We start from the raw sequence: 22,587 nt of genomic DNA, 5'->3' as shown, positions 1-22,587 counted from the left end.
TACTGATTCCAGTACAACATGATAAGAGATTTGAAAATCATCTTGGTGGCCTAATAGGACAAGAACATGGACATCTATGATTGTATATTTCAAGCTATATGATGGTCAATCCAATGGACAAATAAGTGTATTGATGCATGTTAAGACATGTGTACATAAAAGTTTGTTGTAAGATGAATGATATGTTGCTAAAACCAAATTAAGTTAAATCAATGTTAAAGATTCATTATGGAAAATAGAAATCAATAAATCATTAATTATATTTATTTAAAATTGTAGGGCGATACTAGTAAAGGATTTAATTCCTTAAGAAACATATAGAGCAAAGAGTACAAATGATAATTTACCTTTGATAAATTAATAGCATAGGGTAGGATACGTGGAATAGGCCTTTAATTACCATTAATAAAACTTTATGGTGAGCTTCGATAGATAAAGTTTCCAAGATGGATTTATGAACAAGATATAACTTTTAGATGAGAAGATAAAGCTTGGAATTACCTTGACGAGGTGACTATACAATACTTAAAATTAGTAGAGATTATGACAAATGAGTCGATTCTATTATTATCCAAAGAAATTATGTTTGCTCCATGAAAAATCATATATATATATTGTATCTGACATATTTTAATTGTGTTGTAATAAATATCTTATTTAAATTTCTATAATTTTCATGTTTATGATCTGGAATATCACATGCTAAGACAAGATTCTAATTTTCTTAGTTACAATGTTAGATGAGTTCTTAGTAGTATATTGTAATTCAAATGAACGGGGATTGTAATATGAATAAGTATTTATAATGTTGTTCTTGTAATGAAATGCTATCTTGATGAAAAGCTAAGTTTAAATTATTTAAATGTACCCAATAAACTTTAATAGGTGTGAACTATTATGAATTGATTGATTGATTGAATGGCCTGAGGCCCAATACCTGGATATAAATTGTTATGTGTGGGATTTGAAACTCTCCTTGATCGTTATGTAGGTTTTTAGAAGAAGAGAAGAACTGTTTGGTTACCTAGACAAAGAAGACTCTGCTGAAATTTTGATAAAAATTAGAAACATCAATCATAATTGTATGATATTTGTAATGTATATGAATGTGTTATATCGAATTGAATTAAACCATGAGATTAAAATGACAATATGGATTACTGATACTAAATGTAGAAAAAAAATTCATTTTGTTTTCCTGAGTTAAAGGCTTAAGATATCTTTACAAAGCTAAGATTTTTTTTTCGTTGTTATAATCCAAGTTCACGCACATGACTTGTATTTTTTTTCTCTCAAGTTTTATCATTTAACATTGAGTTTTTGCTGTATTTTAAAAAAAAAATTCATTTTTTTCATTCAATATTTAGTTGGTTTTGAACTAGTCTTCATATTTTTTATCATATAATTAATTGTTATTAGATCTAGTGGAATTCATGATCCTGGTCACAAGTTTGACAAGTTAACTCAGATCGATTCAATATATCACTGTTTGATTGTTTTTTTTAAAAAAAAGTTATTTTAAATTTTTTTAAAAAAGTCAAACTATGTTTTTACTAATTATCCATATTGTCCTTAGACTCGTGCGCCTGATCTCTCTCTCTTTACTTTTATTTTGGTCATTATTTTTTCTTTTATTTTTTAGCTTTTATATCCACTAAGTCGACTAGGTCACGTTAGAATAATTTTACAAGATTTAATTTGAAATATGATTAGATAAGGAGTTCAGTCAGGAGTTTTCAAGTTTGACACACTAAACCAGATTTAATAATAATCTTAAATAGTTCTTCATGGCTTAGATATTTTTTTTTTTACATTTAAAAAAATTTAATTCAATTCACAGCATAGCTATGAGAAATAATCTAGTTATAATATATGAAAAGTTTCCCTAACTTGCACAAATAACTTATATCTTTTCCGATGGATAACTTGCATGTAAACTAAAATTATTTTTTTAGTGATTTTTAAAGACATACTTCCTATATTAGCCTAATATTTTCAAAAGAATTTAATAAATTCTCCTGCATGTTATGCCAAGTTCACATAGGTGGTTCCAAAACGTTAGATTGTTCCCGTTCAACAACATGATAAGTTGAATTCTAAAGATGCACATTCCACATATCTAGCTCTCTTCGCCAATTTAAAAGGGATTTGTTTTATTTTTTGACTTTTTATATTCAAAATTTAGAGTTAGTATTCAAGAAAATTTATGAAATTCATCGAGACACATCAAGCAAATGTAGTAGATACACAATTAAGATCACTGGAGAAAAAAAATCTAATCTCAATTAATATGTAGACTACTCAAAGAAATCCATTACTATATATATATATAAAGAATCTCATGTCTAAGTATATTATATATAAAGAATCTCACGTATGAGTATATTAAAGAGTCTCGACCACACCGTTCACATGAAGATTGTATAAATCAATGCAATTGGAGCTCACATCATCATTTAATTAACCATATTCAAAATGTGTGGTTGACTAATTATCAAATTAAGTAATTTTGATTATTAAAATGATAAGCTTACAAACTTTGGGAGAATAATATCGGAGACCACATGAAATTCAAACAAGTTAACTAGACGTACGTGTGCTTGTATAATACGAAAATGACCCAATATAATATAAGGTTTTAAGACTACCTAGACAATTAATTACTCGGATCAATTTTCTTAGTTAAAATCGTGTTGCAGCCTCCAAGATTGTACTAGTAAATAATTCAAGTATCACTACTTACTTCCTTGCCTTTTGACTTGCATGGGAATTTGACTCAATTGAGCAAACCTTAACCTACCATGCCATGGAAATCATATGTTATATATCCTGCGTAGTCTATGGAGAAATGCATGGACATTGTATGCCATTTGGGATTTTTCTTGGTTTGACTGTGTTTCATTGGCAGCTCGTATGGTAATCCTCTCTTGTAGTTTCAAGTGATTATCATGAAATGTATAATAAAGTTGAAGAGGTATGAATATTTAGAAGGAAAAGTATAGATGGTTAGGTTTATTTTTTATATATATTATAGTTTTTGGTTTATTAGGCTTGGTCGAGATTGGAAAGATTTGAATCACATGCCTCACCAACTTGATTTTTGCTAAATCAAAGCCTTGAATTCAATATTAATTAGTCAACAAGAATGCGCTCTAGCTGTGTAAAGTCACGCTAATCTTTTGATTGACAATAACCTATCTTGTTTTTCTTGGAAAAAATCTCCCACGTTTGATGGCCCAGAAAAATAGTTTTCACTAGTTTCAAGAGTGTGGCAAAGAACATGATTATTTATATTTATTAGTATTAAAAAATAATATAAATAATATTTTAAAATCTTATACGATAGATTAAGTTTTTAAATTAAGATATTTTTATATTTTAATGAATTCACATAAATTACGAGTTCAAATCTTTATTTTTTTATATAATTAATAGCATAATATAATGGGGCTTGTGCAAACTTAACAGTATTTTTATTGACAAAATAATTATAAGTTCAAATCTTATAATTTTTTTTTATATAATTAATATCATATAGATATGTGTTTACGAAGTTAAATGGGAAATATTTCTCTACAACAAGAAAGATCAAAATTCTCTTGGTAAAAATCATGACTTTTGCAATGCATGTACTATGTTGTTCGAAATTGAAAATTAAACCATTGATTAGTCCTTTTCTCTTGTTTATTAATCATCTCTCAGTTGGTCAAGCGGGATAATGGATCTGTTCGAAACAAAGAATTCAATATACACATGCCACAGCCTCAGCGAACAACTTTCTTGCACCTTTGAGCCGGGAAATATTCCCCATTTTGATTCTGAAATGGAATGGGATTGAGTTCTCACATCATCTATCGTCTGTTTTTATACTTGATTTTATTATATTCACATAAATATTTATATTTATTATTAATAAAAATTTAATTTATTTTTAATATTTAATATAATTTAAAAATAATTGTTATTTAAAAAAACTAAATAAATAAAAAAATCGCAAAGAATAAGTATTAATCAAAACATAAATGCAAAAAATATTTTTTGAATAGGGTTCTTATTTTTTCAACCAAAAAACCTATTTCAACTTATTTTTAACCTAAAATATTTAGGAAACACTCTGGATTCTTGTTTAACCAATTTATAGCCTTAAAAAACACAAAAAAAAGAAAACACCTTAAAACTCATAATCAATCCGAAACAAAAAAATCTTTCAAAGCTAAAAAATAAGGGACTATAATGAACTTTTCAAATAAATTGCACAGCCGTCACCTATGTTACTTTTATTTTTCACTTAAGCCCTCTTTCTTTTAATTCAACCCTCACCCCAAAAAAATATAAATTGGCATTCAATTTGAGCTGAAAAGAGCTCAATTATGCAAAATAAAAATTTAAAGATTAAATTGAAACTTTTCAAATATATTACTACTGAAATCCACAATGAAATGAGAGGGTGAACATTAAATTGGCTACAGTAAAAACAGTAATGTAATTTTAATTTTAACTTTTCATAATATGTTACATGTATTAGGTCTAATATGTTGACGCATTTCTATTAGACAATGCCAATTAGATCAACTTAACTGAAGAGGTGCAGTGTTCATTGACTCATATCATCATATCGTAAATGCTTGGTTGCTTAATTATCAAAATAATTCTGGTTATTAAAATGATAGAGAGCATATAAACTTGGGAGAATATTAACAAATTGAAGACATTTCTTCAACACACCAAATTCAAACAAATTAACAATGCGGGTGCTTGTAAATTAACACAACTACACATTAGAATATGGTTTTTAAAAACATTTTGATTGGTGCTGCAACCTCCAAGAAGTCGTAGCAACAAAACACTTTTAAAATAGTATTGCTACTTTCTTAAGCCTTTTGACTAGAATAGGCATGCAGCTGACTCAATTGAGCAACCCACCTACCATACAACGCAAATCAAATGTTATATATCCTGCAGCCATTAGAGAGAGACGCATGGATATTATTTTAACATTTGGGATTTTCTTGGTTTGACTGTGTTTCATTGGCTGTTATGGTAAGTAACCCACTATTGTCTCAAGTCACCATCATACCCTTTGTACCAAACCATTGCTGAAGCATTTTTGGTCTTTTAGACTTGATCTTCGCCTCAATCAAATATTTTGAGAGTGAACAGAGAGAGATTGGCTGTTTTCGTCATAGCTGCCACATCTATAATGTGCAAGTATTACAGTATGTGAGCTTCGGCCTCGTATGTTGATACATTTCTATTAGACAAGGCCAATAAAACATGTACATCGACTTCAGTGAACAAAGATGACATGACCAAGAACCCACATTTGTGCGAATCCCTGTGTAGGTTACGAGGCTGTGCTGCCTCTCTAAAGATCAAATATCAAACCATCCTTGTAGCTCGCAGAGACTGTGTAATGAATGGTAGAAAGCCCACTAGTTCCAAGCCTCTGTGGAGCTCGGAGCTCAGAAAGCTCATCCATTGGCTAGCAATCATCATGCTCGTGTGTATCGTCTCTATCAGCCATCATAGGCAAAGAGGGGTATAACTCTGGTTGGGGGAATAGCAGCTTCAGACGAAAGGCATCAACTCCATTCAAGTAATAGTGAAAGAGTCGTTTTGCTCTAATAAAACCAAGACGGCCATATAGTGCAAGTGCTCCTTTATTTGTAACTTCTGCTTCCAATGTTACCTTCGAAGAGGAAAGAGAAAAACACAACACAATAAAAGATCAACAACAATGTAGTTAAGAAAGTGATATGCTTGAATACATAAATATAAAGTTGGGATATGCTAAATCATAAGCAAATAGGGGGGAATGTAGTTAGTTATTTAATGGACCATATTCTTTAATGTGGCATGCTTGTGTTCCAGAGTGGACCACTTATCACCAGTTAAGGTGGAAAAACAGTCAAATAATCATGCAGTTCATTTGAGCTGTTCTGATATCCTACATTAAAGTCATAGCAGTTTATTCGGATTCTATATTCTCTCCCACCTTTTCATTCTATGTTCTTTGCCTGATATGAGAAATGAGAGCAAATTCATGCATCAAGGTGAAATAACTAGAAATAGAATTAACGCATCATTCAAAAACACAAGGAATATCAGCAAAGCCAAGGCCTCACAAATTATTGGCTTCTTGGGACAATATTTAAGTTCGTTCAGAACTATGATACTGCAGCAAAGCATGGAGTTGCGTTTACATTGAATGAAACCATATTCCTTTCTCAGCAGTAAATTTCCATTGATCTCGTTTTTTTTTTTTTTTTTTTCCATGGAATCATTCTTTTAATTTTTTTTTCTCACAATTTCAACCTCGAGATAATGAAATGAAAATTTCTGGGACAGTTCAATTTAACCATATCAATATATCAGCTGCAAGTCCTAAATTGGTCACGTAGGTGCAATCAGTCAATGCAAGTCAAAATCATCACACATGACATGTAATATTTTGGACTTCTAGCAGGGAGCATAAACTGGCAGCACATTAACAACATAATTCATTGTTTGCATGGACTACTATCCATGTGCAGGGATACCTCCAAGGACTGGCTCACTTAACCCTAATAAAGATTAAAGCAAGAGGAGAGATGGAATTGAAATAACACATGCAGCATGAGGTAACTAAGAGGAGAGATAGAATTGAAATAACACATGAAGCATGAAGTGTCTAAGAGACATGGTGTTACTACAGAGTAATGCACAAACACCAAGAAATTTCAGAAGAAAAGGTTTTTGGAGGTGTGAATAAAAGATACGGCATCACCATTTACACACATGCCAAGGTGCCAGTCAAACTCGAGAGGAAAGCTTATTTTTCTCTTTGGTTTGAGATCAAAGAGCACAATGGAGTAGAAAGGAAAACTATTTCAACTCTCCTATAATTGGCAGTGAAGGTAACCACTTAAGCAGTTTCATAATTCTCCTTTGTTTCCCATGCTGTTTCAAGCCCCAAACAGAGCTCCAACGTTTGGTGGTAATGCTTAGGAAATGTAGTTATTTCTACTCTCCTATATGCTCATTTGGTACCATGGAAAGTACAACTAAAGCTTGAGGATAAAAAATCCGTACTTCCTTTGTGATATAGTTGTATGAATAATGCTCCATTTAGATGAGTACAAACCAAAAGGTACAACAACTAAAACTCGACAAACCTCTTCACATCCCGATTCCATCATCACTTGAATAGATCTGGTAACAAGTTCAGTAGCTGCAGTCTGGAGAGAATTTCACTGGAAATTACAACGTACCCATACACAACACAATTAACAAGAAAAACATGATATATCAACACAAAGCCTAAAAACTATCAAAGCCCACATCCAATCCTTTGTAAATGCCATCCCAAGTGTAGGAAAACAAAGAATGGACCTTGAGTTCAAATCAAATGCAGCCAGTTTATTATACACATAATCATTCCAAACATCCATATTTCTACCATTAATGTTATCAATGCACGTCCAATTTCTTGAAAACCCTCACCCCCTTTCCTTTCTTGTTTCCAATAGATCTATAGTACATTAAAAACCAATCCAGGATTCACATATATAATCCAACACAACCTAAAACTGTGCACAAAATCCCAATATGAAAAAAAGAAGAAGCCATTACCAATGCCTCTTCCTCGATAAGGTTTGATGACAACTAACATAGCAATGTAACCTCTAAAAGTTGAATTCCGATGATCCCCCATCTTACATACAACAGTCCCTACACATTTGCCTTTGTGAAAGGCCTGAAATTGAAAACCCACCAACAAAAACACAGTTACAACACCAAAAAAAAAATCCCAACAACATAAAAGAAGAAAAGAATCACACTTACCAAGAAAGAAAGTTGTGGCCAAAGATAAACAAAGTAACGGTAGGTGAAGATGGAGTAAGGCTCACTAAGTTCTTGATCGACAAGATTCATGATTAATGGTAGGTGATGCTCACCACCATAGCTAACGTATTCAATCTCTGATGCATCGAATTCGTCTTTTTTCTCTCTTTCTTGAACTTCGTCCATTGTTGTTATTCTGTTTCTTGACGACTATAACCGAAGGGTTCTACTTCTTGTTTGAAAATGTAGCAGCTTCCTAATAAAAAGATTCCCTTCGGCCCTTTCTACTTCTTTAGCTGGACTCCATTGGGTATTGCTTTGTGTTGGGCTTACGAGCATTATCCATTTCTGGATTTCGTGCTAGTTTATCAACCTAACCAATTCAGTTTAATCTTTACACTATAAATTTGGAATGAGATTTAAAAATCAATTACAAAAATTAAATTCTTATAAATATATGAATTCAAATATGAATGAATTGTTTAAGATTTGATAAAAAAATATTATTTTTTAAAGAAAAACTTAAAAAAGTAGAAAATAATGTTTTTTTAAAGAAAAAGTTGTAAAAAGTAGAATATAGAAAAGAACACAAAAATATATTAAGATTTTTTTAAGAAAAACTTGAAACTAAATATAAATATAATGTAGTAGTAAACTAAATAGCAAAATACTACTTGTGGGATTAAAAGAAAAGGTTCAAAATTGAAGAACACAAATCCTAATTGAAGGCAAGTTTAATTTACTATTTTTTGAGAATTAATTTATTTATTACAAAGTAATAAGCAGCAAATAATTCTCATTTTACCACGCTATAAATCCTCCTCCCCACCCCACCCCCCCCCCCCCCCCCAAAAAAAAAAAAAAAAAAAAAACAATGACAGATACCAAAACCAAATAAGACGGAGACCGGCGACACAGAAATCAAAGGTGAGAAAGGTGGAATCTTTAGTGGAATTTGTGAATTGGGCTAAACAATGTTTTCTTTTTGAATGCTCTTCAATGTTTTATTTAATTGTTTCACATTGTGTTCATTGGAATCAATCTTTATAATTTGTTCTTTCTTGCTTTTTCACGAGACTATTATATTCTTGACAAAACTTCTTGTCATTAAATTGATTTTTAATTTTATTGAAATTTATGTGATTTTATTATTTTTACAAAATTAAAAGTTAAGAAACCAAATGGAAGAAGAATAAAAGAGTCTAGGTTTTTTTGTTAAATTTTATGTTTTGGTTTTGTCAAAGTTACATTTTGATCCCTTCTAATTTGGGGATTGGATGTTAATCTTGATCTCTGGTTTGAGAGATGAGAGAAAGAGAAACATTGAAAAATGATGATAAAATAAAAAAGTTTTTGATTGCCAAGATTATGACCATGAAAAAATCATTCTTTGTATAAACGGGTTTCTTTCGAGGAGAAAAGTTACATTTAAGTGTTCTCTGTCATTCATCTTACCTGAAAAAAATAGATTCAAGTTCTTTTAGATTTTTTTGATTTAGTTTTTTTTTTTTTTGTCTTTTGAATGGTTTAAGGATGTTTTGGAGCTGGTAAGTGGTTTATAAAAAAAATTTATAGTATTTTTAGATGTCAATGAATTAAAAATTAAATTATTATACCAACCCTATATTTTTCCAGCTATCGTTATAATAGCAAGTTTTAGATGATCCAACCATTAGGTGAATTATTGTTTGCTTAATAATAAAAGAAATATAGGTTGCCTACCACTGTGCGTTGTACACTCACAAAGGGAAAAAAAAGAGGACCCAAGCATGTCTGCTATTTATTTAAGATAGAAGGACACTAGAAGAAAGATTGTCCAAATAAAAGCAACAAGGACAACAAAAAAGGATGAACCAACTATGAATATTGCATGAGATGAAGATGAACAAGACTCTTCATTCATGGTCTCATCACCATAAAACCATTCCAGTGAATGGGTTTTTAATTTTAGATTTTCCTATCACATGTGCCACAACAAACACTTGTTCTCAAGACTTAAAGAGTTCGATGGAGGAGTTATGTTGATGGGTAATGATGATGTTTGTCACACCATTGCGACGACCCTTGATTGATTTCGGTTTTTTTTGTGTGGAAAAAAGAGTCGCCACCTAATATTTTAGTCACTAGGAACCCTAACTGGTCTTTTAGAGATTCTAAGGCAAGAGACTGGTTGCGTAAAGGGAAGGTATTAACACCCCTAGTACGCCCTACCTAAGGTAAGCTGCTTGGTGTTTGGTTTGCTTTATAATTGCTATGGTGTTGGTGTTTTTCTAATCCCATCAGTTTTTCTAGGTTTGATTCAACTAAATTTATTAAGATAGAAATCCAAGGAGATTCCATGTGCTTTAAAAGCTCATTTTCCCTTAGTATTTTAAGAGTTTGCAACTCGTAAATCGCAAGGAGGAGGGACAAAAATTTAGAAATTTAGGGCGCTTTAAAAGCTTATTTTTGCCTTAGTGTTTTAAACTCTCACGGCTCATAAACCGTGGAGTAAAAAATTAAAATGTCCTCGATTATAATCAAGGCTTTTTTCAAGGATGTGTGATGACTTATTCTTTCTAGAAAATTATTTTGGATATTTTCCACTTAAGATTTCTTTATCCAAATATTAACAGTGAATAATAACAAGTTATTTCCAATAATATTTTGGATATTCATCCCTTTGAGATTTCTTTATCCAAACATTAATGGTGAACAATAGATTAATTCCCTCCAAAATAAGATTTTTTATTTTTTTGGAATATTGGCCAATACCCTTTGGAGTTTTACAAACATGTTGTAAAATCCAGAAATGCAAGAAAATAATTTTTGTTGTGTTTAAGAAATCCATGCGACACATTTTTGAAACTTCCAATATTTTTTGTATAAAAAAGAACGTTCAAAACATGTTAGGGTATTGGCCGTATGCAACACACAAGAAAACATTTTTGATATATATGTATATTTGTCACATTGCGTCGAAAACCGGGTATTCTAAATACGAGATTGATATTTTTTACAACATAAAAAAAATTCAGACCTTAAATAAATATGCCAGAAAATCATAAATCTCTTTCTCTTTCTTTTATTTTTTTAAAAGAAAAAAATAGTAGGTCTGGCTGCAAGTGACCCGGCTGGACACAAAAAAAAGGGCGCAATCCTCTCAATGAACAAAGTAAAATGCATGCAAAGAGACCACGTTACTATTCAAGTGAGTTAAAATTCACTTGAACAATGCAAACACAAAGCAAAAAAATGCATGGTGCGAGAGGTGAAGAGAACAGACCTAGGAACGGAAGCGAAGAAGCTGCCTTGACGTTGAAAGCGTGATGGTTGATCGGTCTGTTTCATCTGTTTCAAACCTTTTCCTCTTGTTCTATATTTGCGTCTGTTTTCTGATTTTTTCTTTTCTCTGCGTCTTCGTCACCCTCTCTCCCTGGTTCCTGCACTTTCTCCTTCCCTGTTCTGCAGATGTTATATGCAGAAAAATGAAAGCAAGACCGAAAAGGCAGTCTCTGCTTGTTTATGGTTTCTCTTTCTTTTCTCGTTTTTCTTGCTTTTTCTTCTCCTTCTTCTCTTATACTGCTTGCCTTCCTGATCTCCCAACAACGCAAGGATGAAGGAAAGAAACTCCCTCGTTCTCTGTTTTTTTCTCTCCTACTCCCTGCCTCTCTTATGTTTTTTCTTGTCTTTCTTTTCTTGTTTTTTCCTCTGCTCCTCCTTTCCTTTTCTTTTCTTTCCCCGTTCAGTAAAGTCTTCACAGTAACCAAAGGATGAAAGAAAAGGCCTCCCCCCCCCCTTTTCTGCGTTGTGGCCTGTTCTGGGAGCCAAAACAGAAGCCAGTGGGGGGGGGGGGTGGCGCTCCTCTAGAGAGGGTTTAGATTTGGCCCCTTTTCTCCTCTCCTGTTCTCCCTCTTTTCTGTCCTGCTTCCCTTCTTTTTTTTCATCCCTTTCTTCTCCCAGTAGAGGAGGCTTATAACCTAAAACGCAGCTCTATTTAGAAAACAAATATTACATTAACTCTAGGGTGTAATCTCGGGTGAGTAGAAATAGGAAACCAAAATATTTTGATTCTGATTCTGTGATCATATCTGATTTCTTTCCAGTATTTTAGAGGATAGTGCGACTCCTTTCTTTCCTTCCAAATCTGGGATCATGAGACACCAGCTGTTTCCTTTGAAATGAGGCAATAAAAACATGGCCTGGAGCTCTCCAATCCAGCAAGAGAAACGTGGAAACCAGCAAGAAATTTGCAAAGAAAAAGAAAAGAAATCAGATGGGTAACGGTGCATGCTGCAAAGTCTTATTTTCCTTATTCGGTGTGGTAGAAATCCCGTCATTTATGATGATCCAGCCCCCCTCTCCAGCTTCCAATATCCTTCTTCAATTAAATCCCTCATTTTAGCACTTTTCAATTTAGTCCTTGGTCCAAAAAAATCCTTCAAATAAGACCTGCGAACTTGGGATAAACCCTTTTCGCGGCAGGATTCTCTACTTTCACATTAGATATTCAAATGAGAATATCTTGAGCTTTTGATATTGAAATGAAGCGATTCAAAAGCCCAAATTCATCTACACGTCCAGGACTACAACTTTGATGAAGGATTCGAAGTGAGATAAAATTGTTTTAGAGAACAGAATCTGGCAGTAATCTGGTTGGTCAAAAAGGGTCTCCTGATCTAATTCAGAAACTGACAACGTCGAGCATCGCGATATGACTGAGAGTATGACCTAAGAACAAATCAATAATTTTTGTGATGGAAATAGAGTCTTTAGTGCAAAACTCGGGTCAAGATCCTTCTCGCGACAGAATTCTCTGCTTTCACGTTAGATATTCAAACGAGAATATTATGAGCTTTTGATATCAAAATCAAGCGATTGAAAAGTCCCAAATTCATCTACACTTGTAGAGCTACAACTTTCATGAAAGATAAAAATGAGATAAATTCCTTTTGAATAACAGAATTGCAACCAAACTCGACTGGAAACCTTCTCGCGGCAGGATTTTATGCTTTCATGCTAGATTTCAAACAGGAATATCTTCAAATCAAGCAATTCAAAAGCTCAAATTCATCTACTTGTCCCAGACTACAACTTTGATGAAGGATTTGAAGTGAGATAAAATCGTTTTAGATAACAGAATCTGACAGGAATCTGGTTGGTCAAAAAGGTTTTCTTGATCTGACAATGCCAAGCATCCAAATCTGACTGAGAGTCTACCCTAAGAACAATGACCCCTAGGACCCAATAAAGGTATAGGTCAATTCTTCAACATGTCATGAGTGATAAAAATAGGTAGGATGGTCAAATATCATACGAAACCAAGTCAGAATTAGAGCCTAAGTTGGAATAAAAAATTACGACAGCAGCATAATCAGTTTTTTAAAAAAACAAATGCAAATTATGAGGGATTTATATGAAGACTCCTTATTAGCCTAAGAAACCTGATGCTTTTGGCATCAAAGGAGGAGGATATAAAGAGTAGAAAACACCTCAAACAGGGTTCGAAAAAAATATTTCTTTCTCCTTTATTTTTATCAATTTTTCAACAAACACATGCACTTGATTTAAAAAAAAATACACACCATCTTCATCAGTTGAGGTCTAAAAATGAGTTGAGAGAAACTCTCCATATCACAATAAAATCTAAGATTATGACTTTTCTCTCCTACTTTCTATCTTTTCCTAAGGGTAGATAAAGGACCATCTATTAGCTTTTGAGATTACCTTTATCTCCATGTCACAATAAAATCTAGGATTATGATTTTTCTTTCCTACTTTCTACCCCTATCTTAATGTGCAGATAAGGTTGAACAAGTGGCGATAATCTATTGGTTCCTTGGATTACTTGGTCACCATGTCACAAGAAAATTTAAAATTCTCCTTTCATTTGCTCACATTGTAATATTGGTCCTTTCTCATATTTTTTTTGTTTTTTAAAAAACTGAAATTTGTAATTATAATATGTAATTATAATTCCTAGCATAATGCATACTTGAGGGCAAGCACAACAACTCAAGAGCAAAGCAACTCGATGAAATAGCAAAAGAAAAAGACTTGAAGAACTGAAATAAAATAAAACCAAAAAAGAGGGATGAAAAAAGTAACCGCACTCTGGATGTCACACACTCGGGTCAATCATATTACCCAAGTGGGTGACACGGAGATGATCATCATAAAAAACATGGTTCTTTTAGTTTCATTCTTTGTTGAGTTCGTTCCTGCAAGTCTTAATTTTCTCTTGTTGATCTTTTTTTTTTTAAAAAAAAAAAGAAAACTAAAAAAAACTTTGACCGATCATAGCTTAGGTTAATTATATTTGTTGTTGGAAGCGAGCTGGTATCATCCATGGAGGCGTCTAAGTGATTATCCTGAACCTTTCATTCGTTTCTTTCTTTGCTAGGTGAGTTCTTTTACACATTTTTTTATTTGTTTGTCACTGTCTCTATATTATCTTAATTATGTCATCAAAATGCATTTTTAAAGGGAACTAATGCTTTAACTCACAAGAGTCCGTTAGAATCCATGTAAACTATTTTATTGTTATACTTGTACCTTGCCTTGTTGCTTTTGAAGCTGGATTCCATACAGAGCTAAAGGCCTTCTCCTCTTCTTCCTCCCGCTATTTCATTGAACACTCAATACCAGTGCTTTTCGCACATATTTTCCCAAATTAAGGTAATGAAATTCCTATTCCCATTCTCTTTAAGCCTCTTTTACTTGTAGTGACTCACTCTCACGTTCTGTATCCTTATTTCTTTGATTTTCAGACCTGTGGAAAATGGCTCTCGAAAGTGCTGGTGGATCCATTATAGCTATGCTAGCAGAACTCATGGTGGAACCAGTAGGAAGGCTGTTCCGTTGCATGTTCTGTTTCTACAATTTTGTTGAAGAATTCAAAGAACGAAAGGAGAACCTTGCTTTAGCACTAGATGGTCTGCAAAAAGAAGTCGAAGCTGCTAAAAGGAATGCTGAAGAAATTAAGGAGGATGTCAAAAAGTGGCTGGAAGATGCAAACAACGAAATTGAAGGTGCGAAGCCGTTGGAAAATGAAATAGGAAAAAATGCGACAATTCAAGTTAAGCAAGGCACTGGCCAAGAAGTCGGAGACTTTCACAAAACTTGGAGAAACAAAGTTTACAAAAGTGGCCGACAAACGTCCTCCTCAGCACATAGAATTTCTAACATCAAAGGAATTCACGCCCTCAAAATCGTCAGAAGAAGCTTTGGAACAGATTATGGAAGCTCTCAAAGATGACAACGTCAATATGATCGGACTGTACGGCATGGGAGGGGTGGGTAAAACCACCTTGGTGAAAGAAGTAGGCAGGATAGCCACAGAGTCGCAGCTTTTTGATGAAGTTTTGATGGCTACGGTGTCGCAGAATCCAAATGTCATAGACATTCAGAACCGAATGGCAGATATGTTAGGTTTGAAAATTGAAGAAAACAGTAAAGAAGGGAGAGCAGATCGATTACGGCAGAGACTGAAGAAAGTGGAGAAGATGCTTATAACCCTGGATGATGTTTGGAAACATATTGACTTGAAAGAGATAGGGATCCCATTTGGTGATGATCACAGGGGTTGTAAAATTCTTCTAACAACACGTCGTCGAGACATATGTTCTTATATGGTGTGCCAGCAAAATGTGTTTTTAGGTCTCTTTTCTGAAAAAGAAGCATGGGATTTATTCAGAATCAATGCAGGTTTAGATGATGGGGACTCTACCTTGAACAGAGTGGCAACGGATGTTGCGAGAGAATGCCACGGCTTGCCTATAGCACTCGTGACAATGGGAAGGGCTCTAAGAGATGAATCTGCAGTTAAGTGGAAAAGAATGTCTAAACAGCTCAAAAACTCTCAATTTCCGGACAAGGAACAAATTGAAGAAAAAAATGCATATGCATGTCTTAAGTTGAGCTACGATTATTTGAAGTCCAAGGAAACCAAGTTATGTTTCCTGCTATGCTGTTTATTTCCAGAAGATTACAACATTCCAGTCGAGGACTTGACGAGATATGCACTTGGCTATGGGTTACATCAAGATGGGGAGCCCATTGAAGATGCAAGGGAACTAGTTCATGTGGCAATCAAAGACCTCAAAGCTTGTTGTTTGTTGTTGGGCGCTGAAACTGAAGAACATGTGAGAATGCATGACTTGGTTCGTTATGTTGCTATTCAGATAGCATCATCAAAAGAATATGGATTCATGGTATTGGAGAAGTGGCCAACGAGTATTGAAAGCTTTGAAGGTTGCACAACAATTTCGTTAATGGGCAATAAACTAGCAGAACTTCCTGAAGGATTGGTATGCCCACAGCTCAAAGTTCTATTATTAGAAGTGGATTCTGGTTTGGATGTTCCAGAGAGGTTTTTTGAAGGGATGAAAGAAATTGAAGTTTGTCTCTGAAGGGAGGGTGTTTGTCATTGCAATCACTTGAACTCTCAACGAAACTTCAATCGTTGGTGTTGATCTCGTGTAATTGCAAGGACCTCATTCGGTTGAGAAAGCTGCAGAGACTTAAGATTCTTGGTCTTGTGTCGTGCTCATCCATTGAAGAATTACCTGATGAAATAGGAGAGCTCAAGGAGTTAAGGTTGTTGGATGTGAGAGGTTGTCAAAGGCTAAGAAGGATCCCTGTGAATTTGATTGGAAGGTTGAAGAAGTTAGAAGAGCTGTTGATCGGGGATGGCAGCTTTGAGGGATGGGAAGTTGTTGGATGTGACAGCACAGGAGGAATGAATGCAAGCCTAACAGAACTAAATTCGTTGTCTCAGTTAGCCGTATTATCATTGAGGATACCGAAGGTTGAATGCATTCCCAGAGATTTTGTGTTTCCAGATAGCCAATTATGGATACCCAACCTCGACAAGATTAAATTTGGCTGGTACATCCTTCAATGCGAAGACATTTGAGCAATTGTTTTTACATAAATTAGAATTTGTAAAAGTGAGGGGTTGTGGGGATGTTTTCACTCTGTTTCCAGCAAGATTGCGGCAAGGTTTAAAAAATCTAGAGGAGGTGATTGTTGACAGCTGTAAATCATTGGAAGAGGTATTTGAATTGGGTGAGGCTGATGAAGGAAGCAGTGAGGAGAAGGAGCTGCCGTTGCTGTCATCTTTAATAACGTTACAGCTGTCATAGTTACCTGAGCTCAAATGCATATGGAAGGGGCCCACCAAGCATGTCAGCTTCCAAAGTCTTGCTCATCTATATTTGATTTCTCTCGACAAACTGACATTTATTTGTTAGCTATTTGGAGACAAGCAATGTCCCACCTCCACTATGTGCTTAGTGGGAATACCTAATCTCCACTTAGCACAAGTGGAGGCAAACGGTGGGCATAAATCATGGCATGATTTATGCCCTTCACTCCTAGCTTAATATATATGTATGCTCAGTGAAGAGCTGGAGGGTTGGTGTGTGAAGAACACAGAGAAGAGTGAAAACACAGAGAGAAAAACGTGAGAGAGAGAGCTTGAGTTGAGTAGAGGAGATTTTCTCCTCCTCCTTGTTTTGTTGTTTGTATTGTTTCTAAGCTTGATTAATACAAACCAGTAGCTCCGTGGAGTAGGCAAGTTGCCGAACCACGTAAATTGATGTGTGTTTGAGTTCTGGAATTACCCAACAACTGGTATCAGAGCTTGTTCTTGACAAAGAGGGTGTTTGATCCAAACTCAAAAATAAAAGTTCTCCAAACGTGTTTTTGAACATACCATCGTGTAGAGGACAACCGGACGAATCCACTGTTTCAAACCCGGCGAAGAACCGACGTCCTGCATGCCCGCACGCGCTCCCACGCGCCGACGTCCAGACTGCCCACGCGCACCAACGCGCCGTACGCGCGCCACGCTCCATCTTCGCCCGGCTTCTGCAAAACGGATCGGACTGACCCGCCACGTCAGCAAATCCGTACGGTCACCGTCCGCGTCACCTGCCACGTCACCTGCCACGTCATCCGACTGAGTTTTGTTCCGATGTGTCGCAGAAGCTGATATTCTGACACGTGGCTACATCATCACCGTTGAAGGGTTTTAATCCAGTACGGCGCAGGATCCAATCAGTTGACACGTGGTTAAATCAGGACCACTCTTTAGTATTGATCCAGTGCGACTCAGGCCATCATCTGCTGCCACGTGGCTTCATCAGAACCGCTGCTGAGTTTTGATCCGGTGCGACGCAGGCGGTACTCTGGCTGACACGCGGCTGCATCTGCACCGTCCGTTAATCCAAAACTTTGATTGCTAAAATCTGAGCCATCCGAAGTCCGATTGGGGTGATCTCAGTGTCATTTCCAAGGTTTTCGGCTGTTCCGGACACATCTGTAAGGTCAGATTTGGGAAATTCGAATCGGAGAAGTAGTAAAAATGGCAGATGAAATAAAAGCAGCTGGAATTGAAAAATTTGACGGGACAGATTTTGGATACTGGAAAATGCAAATTGAGGATTATCTATATGGGAAGAAACTTCATCTTCCCTTGTTGGGGAGCAAACCAGAAAATATGCAAGAAGAAGATTGGCTACTTCTTGATAGACAAGTTCTGGGCATTGTCCGGTTATCCTTATCAAGAAGAGTTGCTCACAATGTTACGAAAGAAAGATCCACTGCAAGATTGATGGAAGCCTTGTCTGGGATGTATGAGAAGCCATCAGCAAATAATAAAGTGCACCTGATGAAAAAGTTGTTCAACTTGAAGATGGTCGAAAACACTTCTGTGACATAACACCTCAACAACTTTAATACCATCACAAATAAATTATCATCTGTTGAGATTGAGTTTGATGATGAGATTCGTGCACTCATCTTGCTAGCTTCACTTCCAAGCAGTTGGGAAGGCATGAGGACAGCCGTGAGCAATTCAGCTGGAAAATCCAAACTGAAGTATGATGACATTCGAGACTTGATTTTGGCTGAAGAAGTGCGAAGGAAAGACTCGGGTGAAAGTTCAAGCTCAGGATCAGCTCTCAACATCAACACTCGAGGGAGGAGACATGATAGAGGCTTATCCAGAGGCAGATCAAAATCAAGATATAGAAGTAAAAGCAAGTTTGGACCCAGAAAACAGGTTGAATGTTGGAATTGTGGCAAACCCGGTCATTTCATGAGGAATTGCACAAAACCGAAAAAACCTGAAGCTGACTCTGCAAACGCTACCACAGATGAGGTACATGATGCTTTGATTCTTGCTGTACAAAGTCCAATTGATGATTGGATTCTTGATTCTGGTGCTTCATTTCACTGTACACCTAACCATGACATGATGCTAAACTATGTTGCTGGAGATTATGGTGTGGTCTATCTGGCCGATGGACAACCAATGGCTGTTGTGGGTGTAGGAGATGTGCAAATCAAGACAATGAATGGATCTACATGGAACTTGCAGAATGTCAGGCATGTTCCTGGATTAATGAAGAAGTTGATCTCTGTTGGACAGCTTGACGATAGTGGTCATGAAATACGTTTTGCTGGAGGTATGTGGAAAGTATCAAAGAGTGCAATGGTTTTAGCTCGTGGAAAGAAAACCGGCACCCTGTATATGACCACAAGAGTTGCAGACACCATTGCCACTACAGAAGCAGAAAATCAGGCACAACTATGGCACTGTAGACTTGGCCATATGAGTCAAAAGGGGATGAAGATACTTCAGTCGAAGGGAAAGCTGGCAGAATTAAAAAATGTCGATCTAGACATTTGTGAAAGCTGTGTTCTTGGAAAACAGAAAAAGCTCAGTTTCTTGAAGGTTGGCAGGACCTTAAGACCAAGAAAGCTAGAGCTGGTACACACAGATTTATGGGGACCGTCTCCAGTAGCATCTCTTGGAGGTTCTCGGTATTACGTGACTTTCATTGATGATTTCAGCAGGAAGGTATGGGTTTACTTTCTGAAAAATAAATCTGATGTGTTTGAAACATTCAAGAAATGGAAGGCTATGGTTGAGACTGAATCAGGTCTAAAGTTGAAATGCTTAAGATCTGACAATGGAGGAGAATACATTGATGGAGGTTTCAAGGAGTATTGTGCTGTCAATGGTATCAGAATGGAAAAGACCGTTCCAGGCACACCGCAACAGAATGGCGTTGCTGAACGGATGAACAGGACCATCAATGAACGAGCTAGAAGCATGAGGTTGCATTCAAGGTTACCTCAAACATTCTGGGCCGACGCAGTTCATACCGCAGTTTACTTGATCAACCGTGGACCATCAGTTCCTTTGGAGTTCAGACTGCCCGAGGAAGTATGGAGAGGAAAAGAGGTACAACTCTCTCATTTAAAGGTCTTTGGGTGTGTTTCCTATGTTCATATAGATTCTGATGCTCGCAACAAGTTGGATGCCAAATCCAAGAAATGTTTCTTCATCGGCTATGGAGATGAAGAATTTGGCTTTCGGTTCTGGGATGATCAGAATAGAAAGATTATCAGAAGCAGGAACGTGATCTTCAATGAGAAAGTTCTGTACAAAGACAGATCAAGTGCAGAAACAGATAAGGCTGATTCAGATACAAGTCCACAAGGATCTGAATTCATAAGATTAGAAGGCCTTCCCGATGTTACTGAGCAGAACAACAATCAAGAGTCTTTACAAGAAGACTCAAGCATATCTGTACCCGCTACTACACAAGAAGATGCGGAGCAAATTGAACCAGCTGTTCGCAGGTCTTCGAGGACGATAAAGCCCCCGCAACGGTTCACACTTTTACTGAATTACATTTTGTTGACAGATGGTGGTGAACCGCTAACTTATGAAGAATCCTTACAAGATGGAAACTCAAGCAAGTGGGAGTTAGCCATGAAGGATGAGATGAGTTCGTTGCTGAAGAACAAAACTTGGGAGCTAACCACACTGCCTGAAGGAAAGAAGGCTTTACAAAACAAGTGGGTTTACAGAGTGAAGACTGAGCATGACGGAAGTAAACGGTTCAAGGCAAGACTTGTTGTCAAAGGGTTTCAACAAAAGAAAGGCATTGACTACTCTGAGATATTTTCTCCAGTTGTGAAGCTCACAACAATCAGAGTTGTTCTGGGGATAGTAGCTGCAGAAAATTTACATCTTGAACAGTTAGATGTAAAAACAGCATTCCTTCATGGTGACTTGGAGGAAGATATTTACATGCAACAGCCAGAGGGGTTTACAATGCAAGGAAAGGAGAATCAAGTCTGCAAGCTACAGAAAAGCCTATACGGGTTGAAGCAAGCTCCAAGACAGTGGTACAAGAAGTTTGACAACTTTATGTGCAGTTCCGGGTATACAAGATGCCAAGCTGATCATTGTTGCTATGTCAAACATTTTGACAACTCCTACATCATTCTACTATTATATGTAGATGATATGTTGATTGCAGGATCCAACATTGAGGAGATTGATAAGCTGAAACAGCAGTTGTCAAAACAGTTTGAAATGAAGGATCTGGGAGCTGCTAAACAAATACTTGGCATGAGAATCTTCAGAGATAAAGACAAAGGCGTACTAAAGCTTTCACAAACAGAGTATGTCAAGAAGGTTCTCAGCAGGTTTAGTATGGATAATACTAAACCAGTAAGTACACCACTGGGGAATCATTTCAAGCTCAGCAAAGATCAATCACCAAAAACTGAGCTAGAAAGTGGATACATGGATAAGATTCCATACGCCTCAGCTATCGGCTCTTTGATGTATGCTATGGTCTGTACCAGACCAGACATTGCCCATGCAGTGGGAGTTGTAAGCCGATATATGAGCAATCCTGGAAAGCAGCATTGGGAGGCGGTCAAATGGATCATGAGGTACTTAAAAGGTTCCTCGGAAACTTGTCTCAGTTTCACAGCTGGTGGTTTGAAACTTGAAGGTTTTGTAGATGCTGATCTAGCAGGAGATGTTGATAGCCGAAAGAGCACTACAGGATATGTATATACTCTAGGAGGGACTGCTGTTTCCTGGAGTTCTACCTTGCAAAAGATCGTCGCTCTTTCAACAACAGAAGCTGAATATGTTGCAGTCTCAGAATCTGCAAAAGAGATCGTATGGCTGCAGAGTTTCCTGAAAGAATTGGGCAAGATGAATGGAAAGGGTACTTTGTATAGCGATAGTCAGAGTGCAATCTTCCTTGCCAAGAATCCAGCATTTCACTCTAGGACTAAGCACATTCAGATCAAATATCACTTCATCCGACAATTGCTAGACGATGAACAACTGATGCTAGAAAAGGTCTGTGGAAGCAAGAATCCAGCTGACATGTTAACCAAAGGAGTTACACTTGATAAACTGAAGTTGTGTAAAACTTCAGTTGGTCTTCAAGGATAAATGATGATTTCATTGTTTGTCTCCAAGTGGGAGATTGTTAGCTATTTGGAGACAAGCAATGTCCCACCTCCACTATGTGCTTAGTGGGAATACCTAATCTCCACTTAGCACAAGTGGAGGCAAACGGTGGGCATAAATCATGGCATGATTTATGCCCTTCACTCCTAGCTTAATATATATGTATGCTCAGTGAAGAGCTGGAGGGTTGGTGTGTGAAGAACACAGAGAAGAGTGAAAACACAGAGAGAAAAACGTGAGAGAGAGAGCTTGAGTTGAGTAGAGGAGATTTTCTCCTCCTCCTTGTTTTGTTGTTTGTATTGTTTCTAAGCTTGATTAATACAAACCAGTAGCTCCGTGGAGTAGGCAAGTTGCCGAACCACGTAAATTGATGTGTGTTTGAGTTCTAGAATTACCCAACACGTCCCTCGCTCAAAGTCTGCCAAAGCTAGAAGGCTATTACATAAGAAATTGCGGTGAATTGAAGCATATTATCTGAGAAGAGG

At 36.1% G+C, this 22,587-nt stretch overlaps 2 protein-coding genes and 1 long non-coding RNA gene across 20 annotated transcripts in view; 2 read left to right on the top strand and 1 right to left on the bottom strand.

Moving 5' to 3' along the window:
* Window positions 1-22,587, top strand: part of LOC18096055 (uncharacterized) — a 691,470-nt gene that overhangs the window by 624,088 nt on the left and 44,795 nt on the right. The window lies entirely within an intron of this gene.
* LOC112326625 (uncharacterized) overlaps window positions 1-22,587 on the top strand; it is a 51,024-nt gene that overhangs the window by 9,709 nt on the left and 18,728 nt on the right. The gene's annotated exons all lie outside the window — the stretch shown is intronic.
* On the bottom strand, window positions 5,094-8,153 carry LOC112324266 (N-alpha-acetyltransferase MAK3). 3 transcript variants are annotated; one of them, XR_008057762.1, is made up of 5 exons: window positions 7,825-8,152; window positions 7,612-7,735; window positions 7,155-7,210; window positions 5,839-5,947; window positions 5,540-5,689 (listed from the first exon to the last, which is right to left on the bottom strand). XR_008057762.1 is itself a non-coding variant. In XM_024586042.2 (4 exons), exons 1-4 carry the CDS (start codon window positions 8,008-8,010, stop codon window positions 5,483-5,485), a joined length of 573 nt encoding a protein of 190 aa, XP_024441810.1. In that variant the 5' UTR covers window positions 8,011-8,072; the 3' UTR covers window positions 5,094-5,482. The 3 variants fall into 3 exon arrangements, 2 of the variants coding, with proteins under 2 accessions (XP_024441810.1, XP_052304520.1); XM_024586042.2 differs by lacking the exon at window positions 5,839-5,947 and having other exon boundaries at window positions 5,094-5,689; window positions 7,825-8,072; XM_052448560.1 differs by lacking the exon at window positions 5,540-5,689 and having other exon boundaries at window positions 5,696-5,947; window positions 7,825-8,153.

Source organism: Populus trichocarpa, chromosome 1, assembly GCF_000002775.5.
Source record: "Populus trichocarpa isolate Nisqually-1 chromosome 1, P.trichocarpa_v4.1, whole genome shotgun sequence".
Lineage (NCBI taxonomy): Eukaryota > Viridiplantae > Streptophyta > Magnoliopsida > Malpighiales > Salicaceae > Populus > Populus trichocarpa.
The sequence above is the reverse complement of the archived record's forward strand: the minus strand, read 5'-3'. Positions and strand labels throughout refer to the sequence as shown.